Source organism: Spermophilus citellus (assembly GCF_964194105.1).
Source record: "Spermophilus citellus genome assembly, chromosome: 1".
Classification (NCBI taxonomy): Eukaryota; Metazoa; Chordata; class Mammalia; order Rodentia; family Sciuridae; genus Spermophilus; species Spermophilus citellus.
Window position 1 is genome coordinate 191,951,711 of NC_138182.1, and position 19,380 is coordinate 191,971,090.

General features: G+C 35.2%; 1 protein-coding gene across 3 annotated transcripts in view; it reads right to left on the minus strand.

Annotated features, from left to right (window-relative positions):
• CTNNA1 (catenin alpha 1) overlaps positions 1-19,380 on the minus strand; it is a 175,488-nt gene that overhangs the window by 95,670 nt on the left and 60,438 nt on the right. For all 3 annotated transcript variants that reach the window (XM_081309444.1, XM_081309445.1, XM_081309446.1), the window contains 2 exons: positions 14,250-14,519; positions 11,290-11,493 (listed from right to left, as the gene is read on the minus strand). In XM_081309444.1, coding sequence (XP_081165570.1) covers positions 11,290-11,493; positions 14,250-14,519 — 474 coding nt within the window. The remainder of the gene's footprint in view (positions 1-11,289; positions 11,494-14,249; positions 14,520-19,380) is intronic.

Here is a 19,380-nt window from a genome sequence, read left to right on the forward strand (position 1 = left end):
TTTCACAGACTTTTGCTCTTCTGGTTCTGTATTGTGACTAAGAAATATAAACTGGTAACTTTCAATAACAAGCCTGAAAAGTCAGAGAGGAAGAAATTTCCCGGAAGATGGAGCTCTACAATTAACCCTGGCAAGGACAGTTTGGTAACTCAGTACTCAGTAACTAGCTTCAGGCTTAGTTTTGGTTTGGTTTCAAGGCATTTTGATATTTTTAAAATAATATCACCCATTTTGATATTTTTAAAATAATTTCTTGTCATGAATCTCTTGTCAGGAAAAGCACTGAATGGCATCTCTAAAAATAATTATATCTTGGTGGTGTGGAGGGTAGAGGGAGCTAAACAAACAAGCAAGCAAACAACATTATAGCTCATTGAGAGCAAGAAAAATACATATACAAACTCAGTTTAATCTTTAAACTACCATAGTCACCTTAAGTCCTCTAAGATAACTAATTATTTAAAAAATAAATAAAAAGTTTTGATGATCAATGAGTATAAAAATTATGGGAGAAAATTATGATAAGCTTTTAGTTTTACATATTTGTCATATATGGCCTTCTAGTTCAAATAAATAAGTAACCTTCTAAAACTATTAGTTTGCTACATTTAAATAACCATAATATTTATCATTACATGACAATTATAACAAAAGTAAAGGCCACCTTGGGCCAAAAAGAACAAGGAAGAACATTTCCTAAAATAATACCAATTTGTATAGCACTCTATATTTGTAGGTTAATATCAAACATGGCATCCCCACCAACAACAACCCAACAAAAGTGGTAAGGAGATAATTTTATTATTATTAGCTGTTGTATAGGTTTGCTTAACATGACTGTAGCCACACTGAGTCATAAGTACCATGATTGCCTCAGAATAACTCTAGCAAGTTTTTCCTGCATAGTTTCCCAACAAACAGACAAAACTCGAGGGCTATGTGGGGCTTTACAACCAGACCCTAGCTCTAGAGATGTGCCTAATTCTCTGTATTAGCTTTAAAGATAAACCAGGAATATTCTGCTAAAATGAAGTCACTTTTGTCCTAATCCATATATATGCTCCTCTTTCTGACCCAAGTTTCAGGGATCCAACTAGTCGTTGCCACCCTGGACCATACTTCCACTGGTAAGGGTCCCCAGTAAATTGTACTTTGTACAGTCCTTCATCTATCTGCCACTTTCTTTTGTCTCACTGGCACATTAGAGCTGGTCCTCATGCATTAGGCATGGGTTGTTCTACAACGGCTGGGATGAGATGCTCAACTATAAGACCATGTAGACTGGAAGAGAAAGACTGTCACTTTGGCTCTTCATGATGGGCAGAGAACAAGCAATGGAACAGACATAGAAAGCTGAAAAGGACTTATCACAAGAGTCAGGAACCAACTTCCTGTTCACCCAGTTCTTCCCTATACTTTTTTGGTTCTGTTTCAAAACATTTTGATATTTTTAAAATAATATCACCCATCATATCCTTCCTAATATATTTATCCACTGAGTAGTTCTCTGTACATTTTAACAAGGTCAGTTAGTTGGTTACCTATTAATAATCCCATTATCAGTTAAGAAAGCAGCCCTGAGGAGGTTACCTTACTTGATCAAAGTTTAATGAGTACTACATAAAGAAACAAACCACTTATTGCCCAAGTCCATGGCATCACATCTGAAGATCATCACCAGCAGCTCTGAACAATGAATCTGAAGCCTGAATTCTAGACTTAACTGTTCATTCATAAGTATTATTATGGCCAAGTTACTTCACTAGTTTCAGGCTTAGTTTTGGTTTGGGATAAGGTAGAACAAACGCATTCTACTGAATCTTTCCCAGTGAATGCAACTAAAAGCCCTGGGCATGAAATAGAGAATACAGACACAAATCCCAAACATTAGGAATAAGGCAAAAAAAAAAAAAACTATACTTATAAAATTTGTCTAAATGAATAAAATGGACCAATTCTTTGAAAGCCACAAACTCAAAATTACTCAAGAAGAAATAAATACTTTCAATAGTCTTATATCCATTAAAGAAATGAATTTGTATTTTTAAAACCTTCAAAAGAATTAGTTGATGAACTACTAGATTAAGGATTGTCAAACTTCTACAAAGGACCAGATAGGAATTTTAGACTTTGAGAACCATACAGTATCGTTTGTGATTACTTAAAGCAGCCACAGGTGATAAATTAAAAAAAAATGGACACGGCTATGTCCAATAATATATATATATATATATATATATATATATATATTTTTTTTTTTTTAAATAAAAACTGGCACAAGTCCAGACCTGACTTAAGAACTATAATCTGTCAACCCTTGACGTCACTTCCAAATTCTAACTTCCTGGGCTGAAGATACAGCTCATTGTTAGAGTTCTTGCCTAGCATGTCTAAGGCCTTAGGTTTAATCCCCAATACCACAAGGGAAAAAAAGAAGAAAAAAGAGGGAGGATAGAGGGGGCAGGGGGAAGAGAAGAAGAAGAAAGCCAAAAATTCTAACTTTACAGTTCTGTACTCTTGAATAAATTATGGTTTGCCTCAAAAGGAAGAATCAATATTAATAAGAAAAAAGTTCTTTAAAAAAAAAAAAAAAGAGGGCTGGGGTTGTGGCTCAGTGGTACAGCACTTGCCTAGCATGTATGAGGCACTGGGTTTGATTCTCAGCACCGCACATAAATAAATGAATAAAGGTTCATCAACAACTATAAGAAAATATTTTTTAAAGTTTTCTTAAAAAAAAAAAGTTTAATGCAAGTTGAGCGTCCCTACTCTGAAAAAAACAAAACTGCAATTTTCAAAATTTTCAAATTTTAGAGCATTTCAGATTTTGGATTTTTATAGTAGTAATGTTCAAGTTGTAAAGTTATGCAAATATTCCCAAAATCCCAAAACTCCAAGATCAGGGCTGGAGTTGTGGCTCAGCGGTAGAACACTTGCCTCGCACATGGAAGGCTCTGGGTTCGATCCTCAGCACCACATAAAAATAAATGAATAAAATAGAGGTATTGTGTTCAACGACAGCTAAAATATTTATTTTGGGAGGAAAAAAAAAAACACTCCAAAATCAGAAACGCTTCTAGTCCCAAGCATTTCAGATAAGAGATACTCAACCTGTAATTCTCTGAACATGAATTCAGTATATGGTTATAAATAAAACCTAAAAATAAAGACACAAAAACCTAAAGGTCTAAGTTTATTTTAAAACTTTGTTACATTATCCATACAAAACACTTTTTTGAATGTGGGGAAAGATTTTTTAAAAAATTATACTGCCAATCATCTTATCACCTAGAGACCATTACTAATATTCTAATGTATTTAGGGGCGATTACCTTTTAATCCAGAAACACTTTTTAAATATAAAATCTTTCCAACTCTTCCTGTCAGCTAAAGAGCATAAAGTGATATCAAGGACAGTCTAACAGTAATCAGAAGATGGCTAAAACCCTATTCATCTGCAGCCTAACACTGGGCAAGCTTCCTTGTTTGCACCATCAAAAGACCACTCTATATTGCTCCATTAAGATAGCACCATTTCAACTAATATATAAGCATACATCTTTCTGTGTATAAAAAATTAAGAATGTGCCTGTTAAATATTGTGATTCATAATGCCAGGGTAGCATAAACAGAAAGTACCTCAAACCTCTTAGAAAAGCAACACAAAATATAACATCTTCCTCAGAATAAGAAGGTCTTTCAAACTCCTCATCTTGCACCATAAGAAAACAATACATTTAATTCTTGAAAAATGGGGTTTCTTAGTTGAATAAATGCTGCTATAAAGAACACAGATGAACCTGGAGAAAGCTAAGCAAAGTAAGACAGGCACAGATTTCTCTCATGTGGAATCTAATAAACAACACACATATGAAAATAAAACGGAGTAAAAAGGTGGGAAGAATTTATGTAAAAACACAAAGTTGTAGTTATATAGCATAAATGAATTGGAAGATCTAATCTACAGGATGAGAATAATATTGCATAAGAGATCTGTTATGAGAGTAGATTTTAGGGCCTGTTATGTATGTATGTGTGTGTGTATGTGTGTGTGTGTATGTTATCTCACGGTGAGATAATAAATATATTAAATGGCTCGGCTGTAATAATCATTCACTATATATGAAAGTATCACTGTATATACCTTAAACACACAATAAAAACAGAAATAAAATAAACACAGGTCTGGCAAAAGAATCAAGTCCTACACATGCTCAAACTTTGCATTCAATACAACATCTATTTGTATCTAAAGTTTCCTAAATATGCTAGGCAGCCCACAGAAAAGATTACATTTACAAATTAATAAAATCATCTTTAAGCACAGCTATGGAACTATGGACTACCAATACAGGTGAGAAGGCTGAGGATATAGCTCATTGGTACAGCACATGCTTAACATGTACAAAGCCATGGGTTCAATCCCTACCACCCACCCCAAACAAACAAAAAACACCAAAAATAAGTTGAGCCAAAAGTATTGCAGGAAACAATTCAAACAAAATCATAGTATTGACGTACAACAAAATTCAATCCCTGTAGCTTCACCTGACAGAGCCAATTTAAACATCTATGAACTCAAGTATCACCAGGGAATCTAGCAAAGGAGGTTTTTCTTAAAAGGGTTTTTGTTGTTTTGTTTTGTTTATTTGTTTGCTCTGCTCACTTCAAGCAGCTATACCAGACATGGATAAAACTTATTTAATACAGAGTATTTAAGTTCAGGGAAAACTCAGCAGCCATTAAGGAAAAATGTGAAATCCTATTTGTTGACTTGGAAAGATGCACAAGGGTAAAATTATTAAAAGCTCAGATTTTTTAAGTTAGACAGATCTGAGCTCAAATCACATCTGGATAATGGGGTTATTTATGGATGGTAAGCAGTGTAATAGTACTGATAATCCTTACTAACAATGTAGTAAAAATGAAGGAAAGGTTAGAAAAGATCAGGTGTAAGTATACATACACACATCTAAAATTAAGTCTGAAATGCTATACACAAAGATGAGTGGGATTATATAATGAATACAAAACTTTTACAATTGGAAAAAAAATTCTAATTTTGAAGAAAAAAAAAAGGTAGACACACAATAATGAAGTAACAAGCTCCTCAGAGAGTCCTTCAAAGACTGGGAAGCTCTGGCTATACTAAAGTGATTCCAGGAAAGCATTTGCAAAACTGAGAAGGGATTAGCATCTAAATTGAGTGCTTCCCTTCACTAAGATAACAATATATCTTTTCAAAAGATCTTTGGAAGTGAACATTATCTGCACATTATTCATACATTCCATATCAAATTATTACCAAATCAAATAAAAATTTCATACCAGATATATTCTCATAATCAAATGCCTCAAATATTGTTCAGTCCAATTTTTAAAATGTCAATATTGCATTCTTCTTTTGAGATCCTACAACCACTAATGTTTTGGGGAAAGAACAAAGAGAAAATGTATCCTTAAGCAACATTATCCTTACCATCCTTATCCTAAATGGTATTAATGTTGTTCTGCCTATACTACAATTTTAAGAATAAAGAAATACAAGCTATAATGGCTACTATGCAAGGATTCCCATACCACTCTGGAATTTCAATGAAGAAGTTGATGCTAAACTCATCTACTCACCTTAGCTGGTTGGTTACTCAATACTTAGAACTAGCCAACAAAAATATAATGTAAGCCAGAAAAATAAGCCATGTATACAATTTTAACTTTTTATTAACCATAATAAAAATATAGGAAGATTAAGTTTTTGTTTAATCCAACATATCTCAAATATTATCAATGAGATATTTTACATTCTCTTGGATACTAAGTCTTTGAAATTTAGTGTATAGTTTATACTCACAGCACATCTCAACCTGGACTCACCAGATTTCAAGTGCTCAATAGCTAAACTGGACTAATGGTTAACATACTGAATAGCACAGAGCTAGAGCTATTCAAGTCCACCGAGTGTGCTTGTTCTCACCAATTATAAGTCCTAACTCTCCAGCCAGTCACATTACCAAAACGGGTTGCAAGACTGATGATGTGAAAACCAAACGGAATTCATTTCAAAGATCAAGGGTCCTTTATGTTTCAGACATTGTGTTAAGCATTTTCAGATCGGTGGAGGTAGCATTTGTTTTAAGAGGAGTCAGGAATTGAAGGGTATAATAACAGGAACAAACTTGGTTCAATAAGTTCTACTATTAGAAAAACATACCCTAAAAAGGAAGAAAGGTGCATAGCAAGGTCAACATCCCCTTTAGCACAACGACAACTATTAGATAAAGAATTCAGCTGTACAAAGTGTAAGATCCTTCAGAAGGTTTTTCATAGGCAGGCACTGAAATAACTCCAGAGAACATTTCAACATACAACTGGGCAACTACTAATCAGCTACATATTCAAAGAAAAGAAATTTTAACTCCTTAACATGACAGTAAATTGTAAACCCTGGTTTAATAAATATTTTAGGCTTCTATATGGAATAAAACGGTAACAACTATTTTCAAATTTAATTACATTTCATTTTAATTTTAATCTGTTTCACTTTTAAGCCTTTTAAGACTATGACATACATTCAAAACTGCTTTTCCTTCTCTAGAAATCTCAAACCTAGAGCAACTTTAGGCTGATAGACCAGAAGCAAATTAAACTTGACCACAATAACCCAAATTTCATTTCAAGGAAACTAGATAATCATTTATAAAACTACAAGAATTCACCCACTAAAGGATGGAATTTCTATTATGTTGAGAACTCAGTTAAATGTATTAACTAAAGTTAAATGTATTAACTTTACGTTAATATCACTTAGGGCCTACACAGTAAATTAGGTATGGAGTCAAAACTACCTAACTACCCTTCAACTCTTCAAACCATAATGCCAACAGAAACATTAATGCTCTGGTCTCCTGACCCTTTGGAGCCTTTGAAAACAAATCTGATCTTCACTTGAGGAATTAAAATTTTACTCCAACCTGATCTAAGATATCTCATTCACTAATTGCTATTTCAGATTATTTAGTTTAATTTTTTTTCTAAAAATACCATCTGTATAATAAAGATTATGGAAATTGAGGTAAACTACTCAGATCCTTGCCACCCTCCTAGAATGCAAAGCCCATAAGGGCAAAATCTTTAGCTTTTTCTTCCAATACGGTATCCTGAGCACTATGAATACCCAAATTGTTCATTTTTATTCACTTTCCCAAGTCAGCATGAGTTCGTTAAGCATGCTTTTACTGAGTACCTCTTCTAGCATTATACTAACCATGAAAGTATAATTTTAGAGTTCAGTCTTCCAATAGCTTAAAACCTTTTTGCAGAAATAATATGGGAAAAGGAAATATAATTAAGAGAAAGTTTGGGGCTGGGGATGTGGCTCAAACGGTAACGCGCTCGCCTGGTATGCGTGCGACCCGGGTTCGATCCTCAGCACCACATACCAACAAAGATGTTGTGTCCGCCAAGAACTAAAAAATAAATATTAAAAATTCTCTCTCTCTCTCTCTCTCTCTCTCTCTCTCTCTCCTCTCTCTTAAAAAAAAAAGAGAAAGTTCAAGGAAGTACATAATTAGATACAAAACTTCAAGCACCAAAGAAATAATGTAGGATGGTTCAATTTGAAATGACAAGAGAGGGGAAGAAATGTGGGAATTTGAGGAAGAGCAGATTAGAATAAAACAGGAAGAAAAGGAATCTCAAGAATACAATTAACAATGTCCTACTGAAGACATGAGCTTGGCCTAGCCAAAGCAGGCCAAATGAGGGAGGGAAACAGAAAGTGAGGAAATCTTCAAGTAAGGCAATGGTAATGGATAGAAATAAACAAATAGAATAAATAGAGCAGCTTCTCTACCTCAGTTACAAAATGGAGTCACCTGAAAGCTTTTGAAATGCTGTTATCTGGACCCTGATCCACAGATTCTGAATTCGTTGGTCTGGGGTATAACCCAGACATCAGGATTTTTTGTTGTTGTTGGCATTGGGGATTGAACCCAGGGCCTTAGGCATGCAAGGCAAGCACTCTACCAACTGAGCTTTATCCCCAGCCCCCAGACATCAGGATTTTTAAGGTTCCCCTGGAATTCTAATGTGCATCACTGCCTCATAAGAAAAACTAGTGGAACTTGGTAACTGATACAACAGAAGGAAAAACAAAAACTCAGAGATTATGACAAGGAAACGTCTATAAAAATGATATTAACGAGAGAATCCAAAGAATGAAACAGTGCAAATAGGCCAGCCTTTCTAGACTTTATCACTTGGTCTACATAGATCCCCATAATGAACAAGTCAGCATGAGCTCATTAAGCATGCTTTTACTGAGTACCTCTCAGTAAAAGCATGCTTAATGCAGGTCATTTAAATTCTCCACATATGGTAATTATTTGTCTAATATTTTTCAACAGAAATGATAAAAGTTAAATTAAACCATTATTTTAAAATTTAAGGTAGAATTCAAACATAAGTATATAAATCTGCCAGGCAAACACTCGGGAGGCTGAGGGAGAAGGATGGCAAGTTCAAAGTTCAAAGGCAAGTTCAAAGCCAGTCTCAGCAACTTAGCGAGGCAAGAAGCAACTCAGCGAGACCCTGTCTCTAATTAAATAAAATTTAAAGTGGGGCAAGGGGACTGGAGACCTGGCTCAGTGGTTAAGCACCACTGGGTTCAATACCCAATATCAAAAAAAAAAAAAAAAAGGGTGTGTGTGTGGGTGTGGGTGTGGGTGTGTGTTTGTGTGTATCTCCTAGGAAGCCTCTTGGATTTCCCAGCTAGAAATAATCCCCTACTCTTGCAATTCCCATGGCACTTTAGTTGTGATGACACTCCCATTAAATGCCCTACAGAGACTCTGCCTATTCCACACAGGAGGGGTCACAGCCTCATTTCTCCTCTTACATGGTGTCGAGAACACTGCTTTGCATGTGTTTCACATTGAGTATGTGAACTGAGTGACAGGCAGAGATGGCCAGTTATGTTCTGATTGTCACTAGAGAGTCTGTTTCTAAATGCTTCACAAATAAGCAAAAAAATCTATCCTCAGTTGCTTCTGTTTCTTCAGACCCTTTTACCACTCTAAGCTCTCTTCTGAGTGAATACCATTGCCTTCCCCTTTTATCCTCACTCCACTGCTTCTTGGAAGACTGAAGTTTCTTCATTTTACATAAATAAATAAAAAGGAAACTAAAGATTCTTACCATTAGGAGAAACATAACTGGAAACCAACTCCTAAAATACATTTCTGAATCTCAAGAAGATTTCTTTCAAGACACCCTCCACAGTACTTATATTTCAATAAGACACAACCATCAAGCATGGCTCAATTTTTTTTTTTTTTTGGCTTAAGAGTATTATATTAGGGGCTGGGGTTATAGCTCAGCGGTAGAGCACTTGCCTCATACTTGTGAGGTACTGGGTTCGATCTCAGCACCATATAAAAAATAATTAAAACAAAGATATTGTGTCCATCTTTATTTTTTTAAAAAAAGAGTGCTATATTAGAGGCTCCATGTTTTCAGTATAAATTAGTATTCCACACCTTTTCCTACATTTATAGTATGAAGACCAAGTACTATAGGGATTTGTATAACATTCTAGGGAAAAGCCAGAAAGTTACTCATGAATGGAGTAAATGGCCAGAGAGCCTGAGCAACCCCAGTACTAGTCTTATAGATGGGTTAGGAAGCTCTGCAGATTTATCACATTCTCTTCCTCACCAAAGGCTGTTTTTTAAAGCAGTTTCCTAATCATAATGTATTGGGCACTTCTGCACCACTTCCAGCATTATACAGAACAACAGATCCACATATATACTATGAGTCCTTGCTCTCCCATTTATGACTCCAACAACTGTAAGCCATTCTTCAACCCATCATTTTTTCATATTTTCTAATTTTCAAGCATTAATATGGATTTTTAAATGTGCCCTACATTTCCAATGACTTATCAATCACTTTTTCCCTTTTATCTACTAAATCTCTAATATGATCGAAACATAGCAATGATTTAAAACGATTCAATACGCTTCACTAATTTCACAATACGGTAGAAACACAATAAACACAGGAAGGCATTCATCTTCACCCTAGGAATTCCATTATGACTCAACATTACCCATTCAAACAAGAAGTATATCAAATGAACAAATGAAAAAAGGATCAAGGTCTTTCTCCAAAGAGTTATAAATAGGCAAAACAGAACCTGTAGTGATGACAGCTAACTTGCATTTTCCATTTTCTCTTTAAAATAACTTTTTATAACCAGATGTGGCACACACCTGTAATCCCAGCAACTCAGAAGGCTGAGACAGGAGGATCACAAGTTTGACGCCAGCTTCAGCAATTCGGCAAGACGCTCAGCAATTTAGTGAGACCCTTTCTCAAAATGAAAAATAAAAAGAGCTGGGGATGTGGCTCAATAGTAAAGTACCCCTGGGGTAAATTCCTAGTACCAAAAAATGTTTTTGAATAATTTTATATAATTTTTATTTAACTTATTCCTTCCTTATATCAGCAAATTATTGGGTACTTGATCTAAACTACAGTGCCTTAAGTTAACATTAAATAACTGAACTAGAAGACAAAAATAACTAGGAAGGAAAAAGAAAGACAGGATAACAGAGAAAAACCAACAAGTACAATATATTCTATGGCAAAAAAAAAAAAATCAAGTGTCAAATTTCACAGCACTGTTTTTAATTACAAACCTTAAAAATTCAAAAACATTACCCAGTCTGCCTCATATGGCTCTATTTTAAAAATTATGCATGCTTACAGAGTTCTATATGGTTCATGAAAAAAGTTTCATAAACCACAAACATTTAAGAAATGGATTTTCACCATTTGCTCTTGCCCAAACTTATCTGACCATCGAGTTACAATAAGGAAATTTTAGTGGTATAGAAGGTCATTATCCTTACAAAATGCCTGCTGAAATGGGTGGAGGTGGAAAATCAATGTATGCAAGTTACTTCCAAATGTTTCAGAGAAAACAAGGGTGTATTTGTTTTTATACACACACAAGCAAATGTACCTACACATTAATTGGTGAATCTAGATAAAGGATATATAGGTACTCACTATATGATTTCTTTAAGTATAAATTTTTCCATATAAAACTATGGGGAGGAAAGGGTGACTTAGAAAATTATTTAGCCACTCCTTAAAAAATCTGACCCACCCCAAAAAAATAAATATTTGAAATTAATAGTTAATACATCTCATATTCACCATGTGATAGAAAAATTCCTCAAACACAACTATCTTACGTTAAAGAAAGGTTCTGACACTCACATTGCCCATGTACTCTGAGAGCAGGTCCTGCAGGGCCTGGCGGACAGCATTGCATTCTGCCACAATCCGCTCACGACGGTCATCACGTGTGCAGGACGAGTCAGCCATCAGGGCAGCTCCACTAATGATGCTTTCCAGGCGCTCCTCCAAGGAAGGCCTAAAGCGCTCTTCACTGAAGCTCAAGGGGTCCACTATGATTTGTTTCTGTCAAGAAAGTATTATTGAATATGAATGCTCATCTCTGTTCCTTTATCATTAGGAATATCAAGATTTAATTCTAATACCTAATAGAAAGTTATTCTTCTTGGTAGCTAAAGAGCCATCCTATAAGTTGGTCTATGATAAATCACTTTTCAAAAAAGGCACTATCCAGCCAAGCAGTAAGGTATACCACAAATGCAAATACAACTGTATTATGTTCACACTACTTTTTCTAAACAGCTAACGGTCAGTCTGTATTAGTAATTCATATTATCAAATAAGAATTATAAAAATTATTTATCTTTCTTACATTCAAAGTATAAAACTGCTACATGAGTAGCAAAATTGTTCTACACAAAAATATTTAAAAAAAAAACAAAATTGACTTCTGTCACAAAATTTCAGAAAGAAATGCATTTATTAAAATTAATTTCCATCTACTTCTCTCCTTATACATCTAATCAAGATTTATAAACAATTTGGTCTCAAATGTATCCTATTGTATCTAAATTAGAAACTTTCCTCCTCAAAGACCACAAGTATGCACTAAGATAGCAAGAGGTATAATTGCCCCACTAAAAACCAATTCTTGTCATCTCCCCTTCCCTCCTGACTCCACTTAAACACAGTTTTGCCAGTGAGTGTGGTCTAAATACAAGTAAGCTACAGGTGCAAGTTCGACCATCTATGTCCCCACTTGATACAATTTACACTCACAATGGTAACCTTCTGTGCAAATTACTTTGGCTTTAATTTTTCTTTATAAGGATTATGTCCTTATTAATTTCAACTTAAATACCAATTTTTTTCTACTATAGGGATTATGTCCATATTAATTTCAATTTAAATGCCAATTTTTTTCCTACAAAAAGCTTGATCTTTTCAAATGAGTATTTTTTCCTTTCCTTCCAAAGAAACCTCAGTTTTAAAATTGAACATGTAATACTTTAAATGTATTATTAATCCATCATTTTACTTAACCATTTTTCTTACCAAATTTGTATTACAGGATTTCTCTGATTAAAAACTGAATACAAAATACTTTCTGGCCAATAGAAATGAAGAATCGATGATCATAGAATTTTAATACAATCATGGAGCCACAATGGGCCTGAGATCATTTAGGACAACCCCTCATTTACAAATGAAGAAACAGTGATTCTAAGAAATTAAGTGATATTACTTAATAACTTAGGGTAAAATGTGACCCCTACTAACTTGAAAGAGATAAATACCTAATACTGTCAAATTGGAAGAAGAGAAAACAACAGTTCCAGTAAGTTATAGGTGCAGCCTGAGAGTTCCTTATAAATGGGTATTTTATTTCATGTTTAAGGGTCCAGGGTAAAATTTCAATTCTAATATCATGGTCTTTAGGCTTAACACTGCCTTCATGCTTCATGAAAAGCCCATCCTAAATCAGTCACGCACACCAGCAAGGATCAGTTACCCAAGCCTAAAGGATAAGACAAAGCCTAAAGGATCAGACAAAGAAAACATTAAGGCAAAGAAAAAAATGTTAAAAACAAAATACACTCTCCTTGTATTGATTCTATATCCTGAATATTTCTATTCTGAAAGGACACTGGTTTCCTTTACCTTAATTTAAAAAAAAAGAAAAGAAAAATTACCCCAACAATTGGGTTTAAAACAAAATACCCTTTAAAAAAAGAAATCTTAAACTGCTGCCATCTACTGGAAGCCATGAAGCAGTGTGGGTAGGAATTAAAAACAAAACCCACCAAAGAAGTTAACATTAGAGTCATATACACGGGGCTGTATATATACACAATATGTGGTATTATGTTAATTTCAAAATCTGCTTCCACTTGATTAAATTTTATGTTCATGATTCAAATTAAAGTCACTGAGAAGTACATCTAGGCAGACAAATAAGATTAAGATGGCAGCAGTCACTATGATATATCTGAATACCCCACTAGACCATGATCTCTTAGGGGACAAAACCTCTGCATACATTGCTGCTCTATTTCCAATATTTTCATGAATCTTCCAGAAGGTCAAAATCTTGGATAAAATGAACTAGATTCATATCCTCAATAAAGAATGATCTTGGGACTAGGGCTCACTGATAGAGTGCTTGCCTAGCATGTGTGAGGCACTGGGTTCAATTCTCAGCACCACATAAATAAATGAATAAAATAAAGGTCCATTAACATCCGAAAAGAAAATTAAAAAATAAAAAAGAATGATATCATAGCCAGGTGCAGTGGCACACATCCTTAATCCTAGTGACTGGGGAGGCTGAGGCAGGAGGATCACAAGTTTGAGGATTTCCTCAATAAGTAAGGGAGGCCCTCAGCAACTTAGTGAGACCTTATCTCAAAATAAAAAGGGCTGGAGGTCTGGGGTTGTAGCTCATTGGCAGAGCACTAGCCTAGCATGTGTGAGGCACTGGGTTGGATTCTCAGCACCGCTTTATTTTATAAATAAAATAAAGGTCCATCAACAACTTAAAAAAAAATTTAAGTGGGGGGAGGGGAAGCTGGAGATGTAGCCCTTGGGTTTAATTCTCAGAACCAAAAAAAAGGAAGAAAAAAAAAAGAAGAATGACCTCATAGGAAATACTTGTTGCAAAAATGAATCCCGAAATTCAATCCAAGCTAAGAAAAAAGATAAATGCTTTAAACCAAGTTATGATTAAGTAGACTGATGATTCTTCTACTTGTATCACAAATCTAAGTGTCATCTTTTGCAGATTGGTGAGAGTCTTAAGTTTCCTCTCAAGTTTAACTTACATCAAAGTTATTGAGCGCATATGCCAATTCTCCTCCTCCTCCACCCTGATGCTGGGAGGCATCATCTGATGCAGTAGATTGGGCTGCATTGGAGATGCCGGTGACTGCCTGTTGAAGCTGTTTGTATATCAAATCCCGGTTGGCCTTATAGGCTGCGACATCCGGATGTTGTAGGCATGCCTGGGATGCAGTATAGAGGATCGGAACATTTTTCTGCAGGATTCCTCTAGCTGCGGCCATCTGATCACGATGGCCCACATCTTTCAGTTCCTACAAGAGTAAAATAAGAAATTGGAGCATTCTTTATGTGGGTTAGAGTCACATGAAAATTTGCTGGTACAGGCAGTAAAGTTAAGAGTTCTATCTATCAGACACATTACTTTCATTAACAATCTGACTTGAATTATTTTCATTAACAATCTGACTTGAAAGTTAAGCACAAAGGAAACAGTGTGAGTTAATATGTTGTGTTTGAGCTTTAGAATCACAGAAATCTGGATTTAAATATCCTAGTCTACTTTTTCCTGGCTATTGTGGCCTTATTTTACACTTTGTGCTCAGTTTCTCCCTCTGTAAAATATGAGCAGTAACAGAAGCTCTTTTGTTGTTTGGGGGAATAAACGGGATAATGCATGTAAAGCACCTAGCATAGCACAGTAAAAACATAAAACTACTTAGCATCTTGATTATAACTATACATAGATAAGTGTACCTATTCCAGCAAACCAAAATATAAAAATCATATTGACACACATTTAAACAAAATAAGATAATAAGGATTTGTTAAGTTACACAAGTCAATTAGAAGAGTTTGGGGAAATCTGGAGCAGAATAACATAATTATATATGAACTATACGAAACCACCTAGGTGAGGATGTACCCAGTTATTCTCACAAGTACAGAACTCCTCTCCCCACCTTTGATAACCCAAAGACTAAGACACACAGAACCCTAAAACACAGAACCAAACTTTCCTTGCCCAATAAAATTCAGCAGTACACAAGTCATTAAATCATAAAGTTGAGGTTCATATGCTCCATTATTTTAATCCATGATTATAATATTCTGAATATACTCTTAAATGAAAAAATCCTTTTCTATTTCTTGTACCCCATTACTGATCCAACAAAAGGATCTGAGGTTTCTGGCATCCTTACCACTAATGGTATCTACTGGGTAGGCTGAGAACATATGCAAAGCAACAGTTAAGTGATATCAACAATAAGCAAGACCAGAAGGGGGCATTTCTGATATCCCATTGTTACTGAAATTACTCAAAGAGGGAAAAAAAAAAAAAGGTTCTTGGGCCGGCTGTGGTCGTACACACCTATAATTCCAGCAACTTGGAAGGATGAGGTAGGAGGACTGCAAGTTCAAAGCCAACCTCAGCAACTCAGAGAGGCCCTAAGTAACTCAGAGAGACCCTATCGCTAAATAAAATATTTAAAAGGGCTGGGGATATGGCTCAGTGGTTAAGCGTCTGTGGTTTCAATCCCTAGTATTTAAAAAAAAAAAAAAAAAAAAGCCTTGGTAAATGTGGATCACCACCTATAGAGAAAGAACACAGGTGATAACTTTACCTGATCACTCTATTTTACATGCAGTCATAGAATTTCAATATTACAGTCACCAACTGAATGCCAGAGTACAAATTCAAATGTTTATGAGTTTCATATACATAAACAAGAGAAAATTTACCTAACTTCAAAAGGCTATATCAATTACTCAATTTAAAGTCTGACTTAGTTATTTAATAGCTCATCTTTCTATATGAATTCCCAATTACACATTAAGAGGCATCAAACTAGATTCCTTTTTTCTGAAACTTCATCTCAGTACATATTTTAGGGTTTACATCTTTATTCAAATCTTGTATAGTACGACAGTTTACTTTTCCTCCTGGAAGTCTTTTTTCCTTTGGAACCAAAATTTGCAAGTAATAGATCGCAGCATTTTAAATGCCCTATAGCACAATACATTAGGCTAAATATTCAGAAACTGGACCCTATGGATTTATAAAATGAGTGCTCATTTCAAGATTCAAGTTAATACAGAGGCTGATGATCAATCAGCACAGCCTCTTATAAAGGTCACCTAAGATATTTGTGGTCACCTAAAGTTAATAAGTCCAAAATTAGTATCCAACACTTGACTTCCCCAAGTCACTTCCTGGTGTGGCATAATAAACTTCTATTTTTCCAAAGACTACATTAAGCTACATATTAAAAAATAGGTCCCTATGGATTTAGAGACTGGTGATCACTTCAAGACTAAAGTTACAATGAGAGGTTACAGCTAACCATTATGCTTAAATAGTTGGTGCACATGTTCTCTGTGGTATTTTCTAAATGTCTTGCCCTCACTATAAAACATTATCTCTGATAGATGCCTATTTGCCAAGTATTGGGGATATATTTTAATCTGTGATGAAAATGACAACTAAATATCATCGTTTGGGCTGGGGATGTGGCTCAAGCGGTGGCGCGCTCGCCTGGCATGAGTGCGGCCTGCGTTCGATCCTCAGCACCACATACAAAGATGTTGTGTCCACCAAGAACTAAAAAAAATAAATAAATATTAAAATATTCTCTCTCTCTCTCTCTCTCTCTCTCTCTCTCTCTCTCTCTCTCTCTCTCATATCTTTTAAAAAAAATAAAATAAAATAAATATCATCGTTTATCCTTACTACAAAGGGGCTGTATTTTCCTCTTCAGAAGTACTTTTGCCTTAGCACAAAGAAACTAGCTTTTTGGTAAGTAAAGACAGGAAACAGGACACTACAGTGAGCATCATCATTAATTGTAATAAGAACAAATCAATGCTAGGCACCATGGTGCACACCTGTAATCCAGCAACTAGAAGGCTGAGAGAAGAGGACCACAAGTTCAAGATCAAGATTCTGTCTCAAAATGAACTTAAAAAGGGCTAGTGATACATCTGTGTGGTAAAATACCCTTCAGTTCAGTCCCCAGTACCAGGAGAAACAAAACAAATCAATCAAAAGTAAACTTTTCAAGATATATAGTGCTGATAAGAAATTCAAATTACTGAGAAAAATGAGCTATTAAGCAATGTAATAAATAGTTTACTTATAAAATTAGATTACTTCCAGGTGCGGTGGGACAGGCCTGTAATCCCAGCAGCTTGGGAGGCTGAAGCAGGAGGATCTAGAGTTTAAAGTCAGCCTCAGCAAAAAAAACGAAGCACTAATCAACTCAGTGAGACCCTGTCTCTAAATAAAATACAAAATAGGGCTAGGGATGTGGCTCCGTGGTTGAATGCCCCTGAGTTCAATCCCTGGTACCCAAAAAATAATAAAAATAAATAAACAAACAAAATTAGAATCCTGTGGTCTAATTTAGCTTTCATGATTCCTCAACTTCACCAATCCAGTTACGATTCAAGCCCAACTCAGGAACAGCCAAACAGAAAACATAGAGGAAAGAACTCAAATTAACAATCCAGTCCATTCAATGACCAAGAAGTAGAAGCTCTCATCTCATCAGAGTATAATACTATTTCTACCCAAGTGAAAGTTTCTTATTTCCCTATTTAACAAGATAAAATCATATCCACAGATATATTTGATCACATCTCATCTTGTATTCAAAAGATCATATTTACAGGTACAAAATAATATACCTGTTCAAATTTTTGGAAAAATAACCATGCAAAGCAGAGTTTATAGAAAGAAGAGGCATTAGGTTCTTCCAAATATCACAACAAGTTGTCCGTAGATGGGTGAATGAAATATGAACATTAAAACACTAAGTCCCTAGCATGCTGGAGACCCAGAGTTGACAGCATGAGTCAGCATTGGTCCTCCTTACAGAAACCAAGGTTAATGTTAGCTCAATTTGAACTTTGCCATCACCTTTACACTTTGCTATGGTTTGAATGTATTCCTCCAAAAGTTTACATGTTGAAAACAATCTCCAAAATCATATGTTAATGCTATTTGCAGGTGAAGCTTTTGAGAAGTAATCAGGATTGAATGAGGTCATGAGGGTTTTAATAGGAGAGAAAAAGAGATCCAAGCTTTCTCTTGATAACAGATACCTTCTTCCATGTTAGAATGCATCAAGAAAGCCCTCAATAGATGCTGAGCAAATCAACTGGGACCATGCTCTTGGATTTCCCTGCCCCCAGAACTACCAGCTAAATAAACATCTATTCATTATAAATCACACAGTATGTGGTATTCAGACACAACAGAAAATGTATTAAGATACCCTTACGGTCAAAGTAGAGCCTAGAGGCTAATAGAAATGCAACACTTCTAGTTAGCAAACAATATTTTAGCCCAAGAAAGTAACAAATTAGAGCCACACTTAGAATCCCACTCCAGGATAGATCTGCAGTATAACAAGTAGTCTGTTTATACATTTGTTAAACAAATAATTATTAAGAAATACTAGGGCCTGGGTTGTGGTTCAGCAGTGCAGTGCTCACCTAGCATGTGTGAGGCACTGGGTTTAATCCTCAGCACCACATATAAACAAATAAAATAAAGGTATTATGTATGCCTACAATTAAAAAAGAAAGAAAGAAGAAATACTAAGTCTAGGCAATGTTCTAGGCACTAGGGATTCTAGGAGCAATAAAACAGACAAAATCCCTGTTCTTAAGTGAGACAGTTTAGGATCAAATCCTAGATCCACTACTTACTAAGTGAAAAACCTTGCCAGATTACATAACCTCTCTGTGTTACAGTTCCTTCATCTATAAAAATTAACATGTGAATAATTATAGTATCTGCCTATTTACTACTTTCTTAAGATTAAATTCAGTTTGTGTTTATAAAGGATTTGTAACAGGACTGAGGATATAGTTCAGTGGTAGAGCACTTGCCTAGAATGCATGAGGCCTTAGCTTCAATCCCAAGCACTGCGGGGGGGGGGGGGGGGGGGGGGGATATGATACCTTATAACAGTGCTTGGCACATAGTAAACACTTGCTTAGAGTTACTAATGAATAACTCTAACAAAATGTTTTATTCTAATATTATTGTCAACAATGTCATCATGACTACCATGCATATCCAAAAACAAAAAAGGTAAATTCCAGAAAGCATGTGGACCTTATGAGGTTTTCTTTAATAGGTAGCTGTTGTTAAATGATACTAGGGCA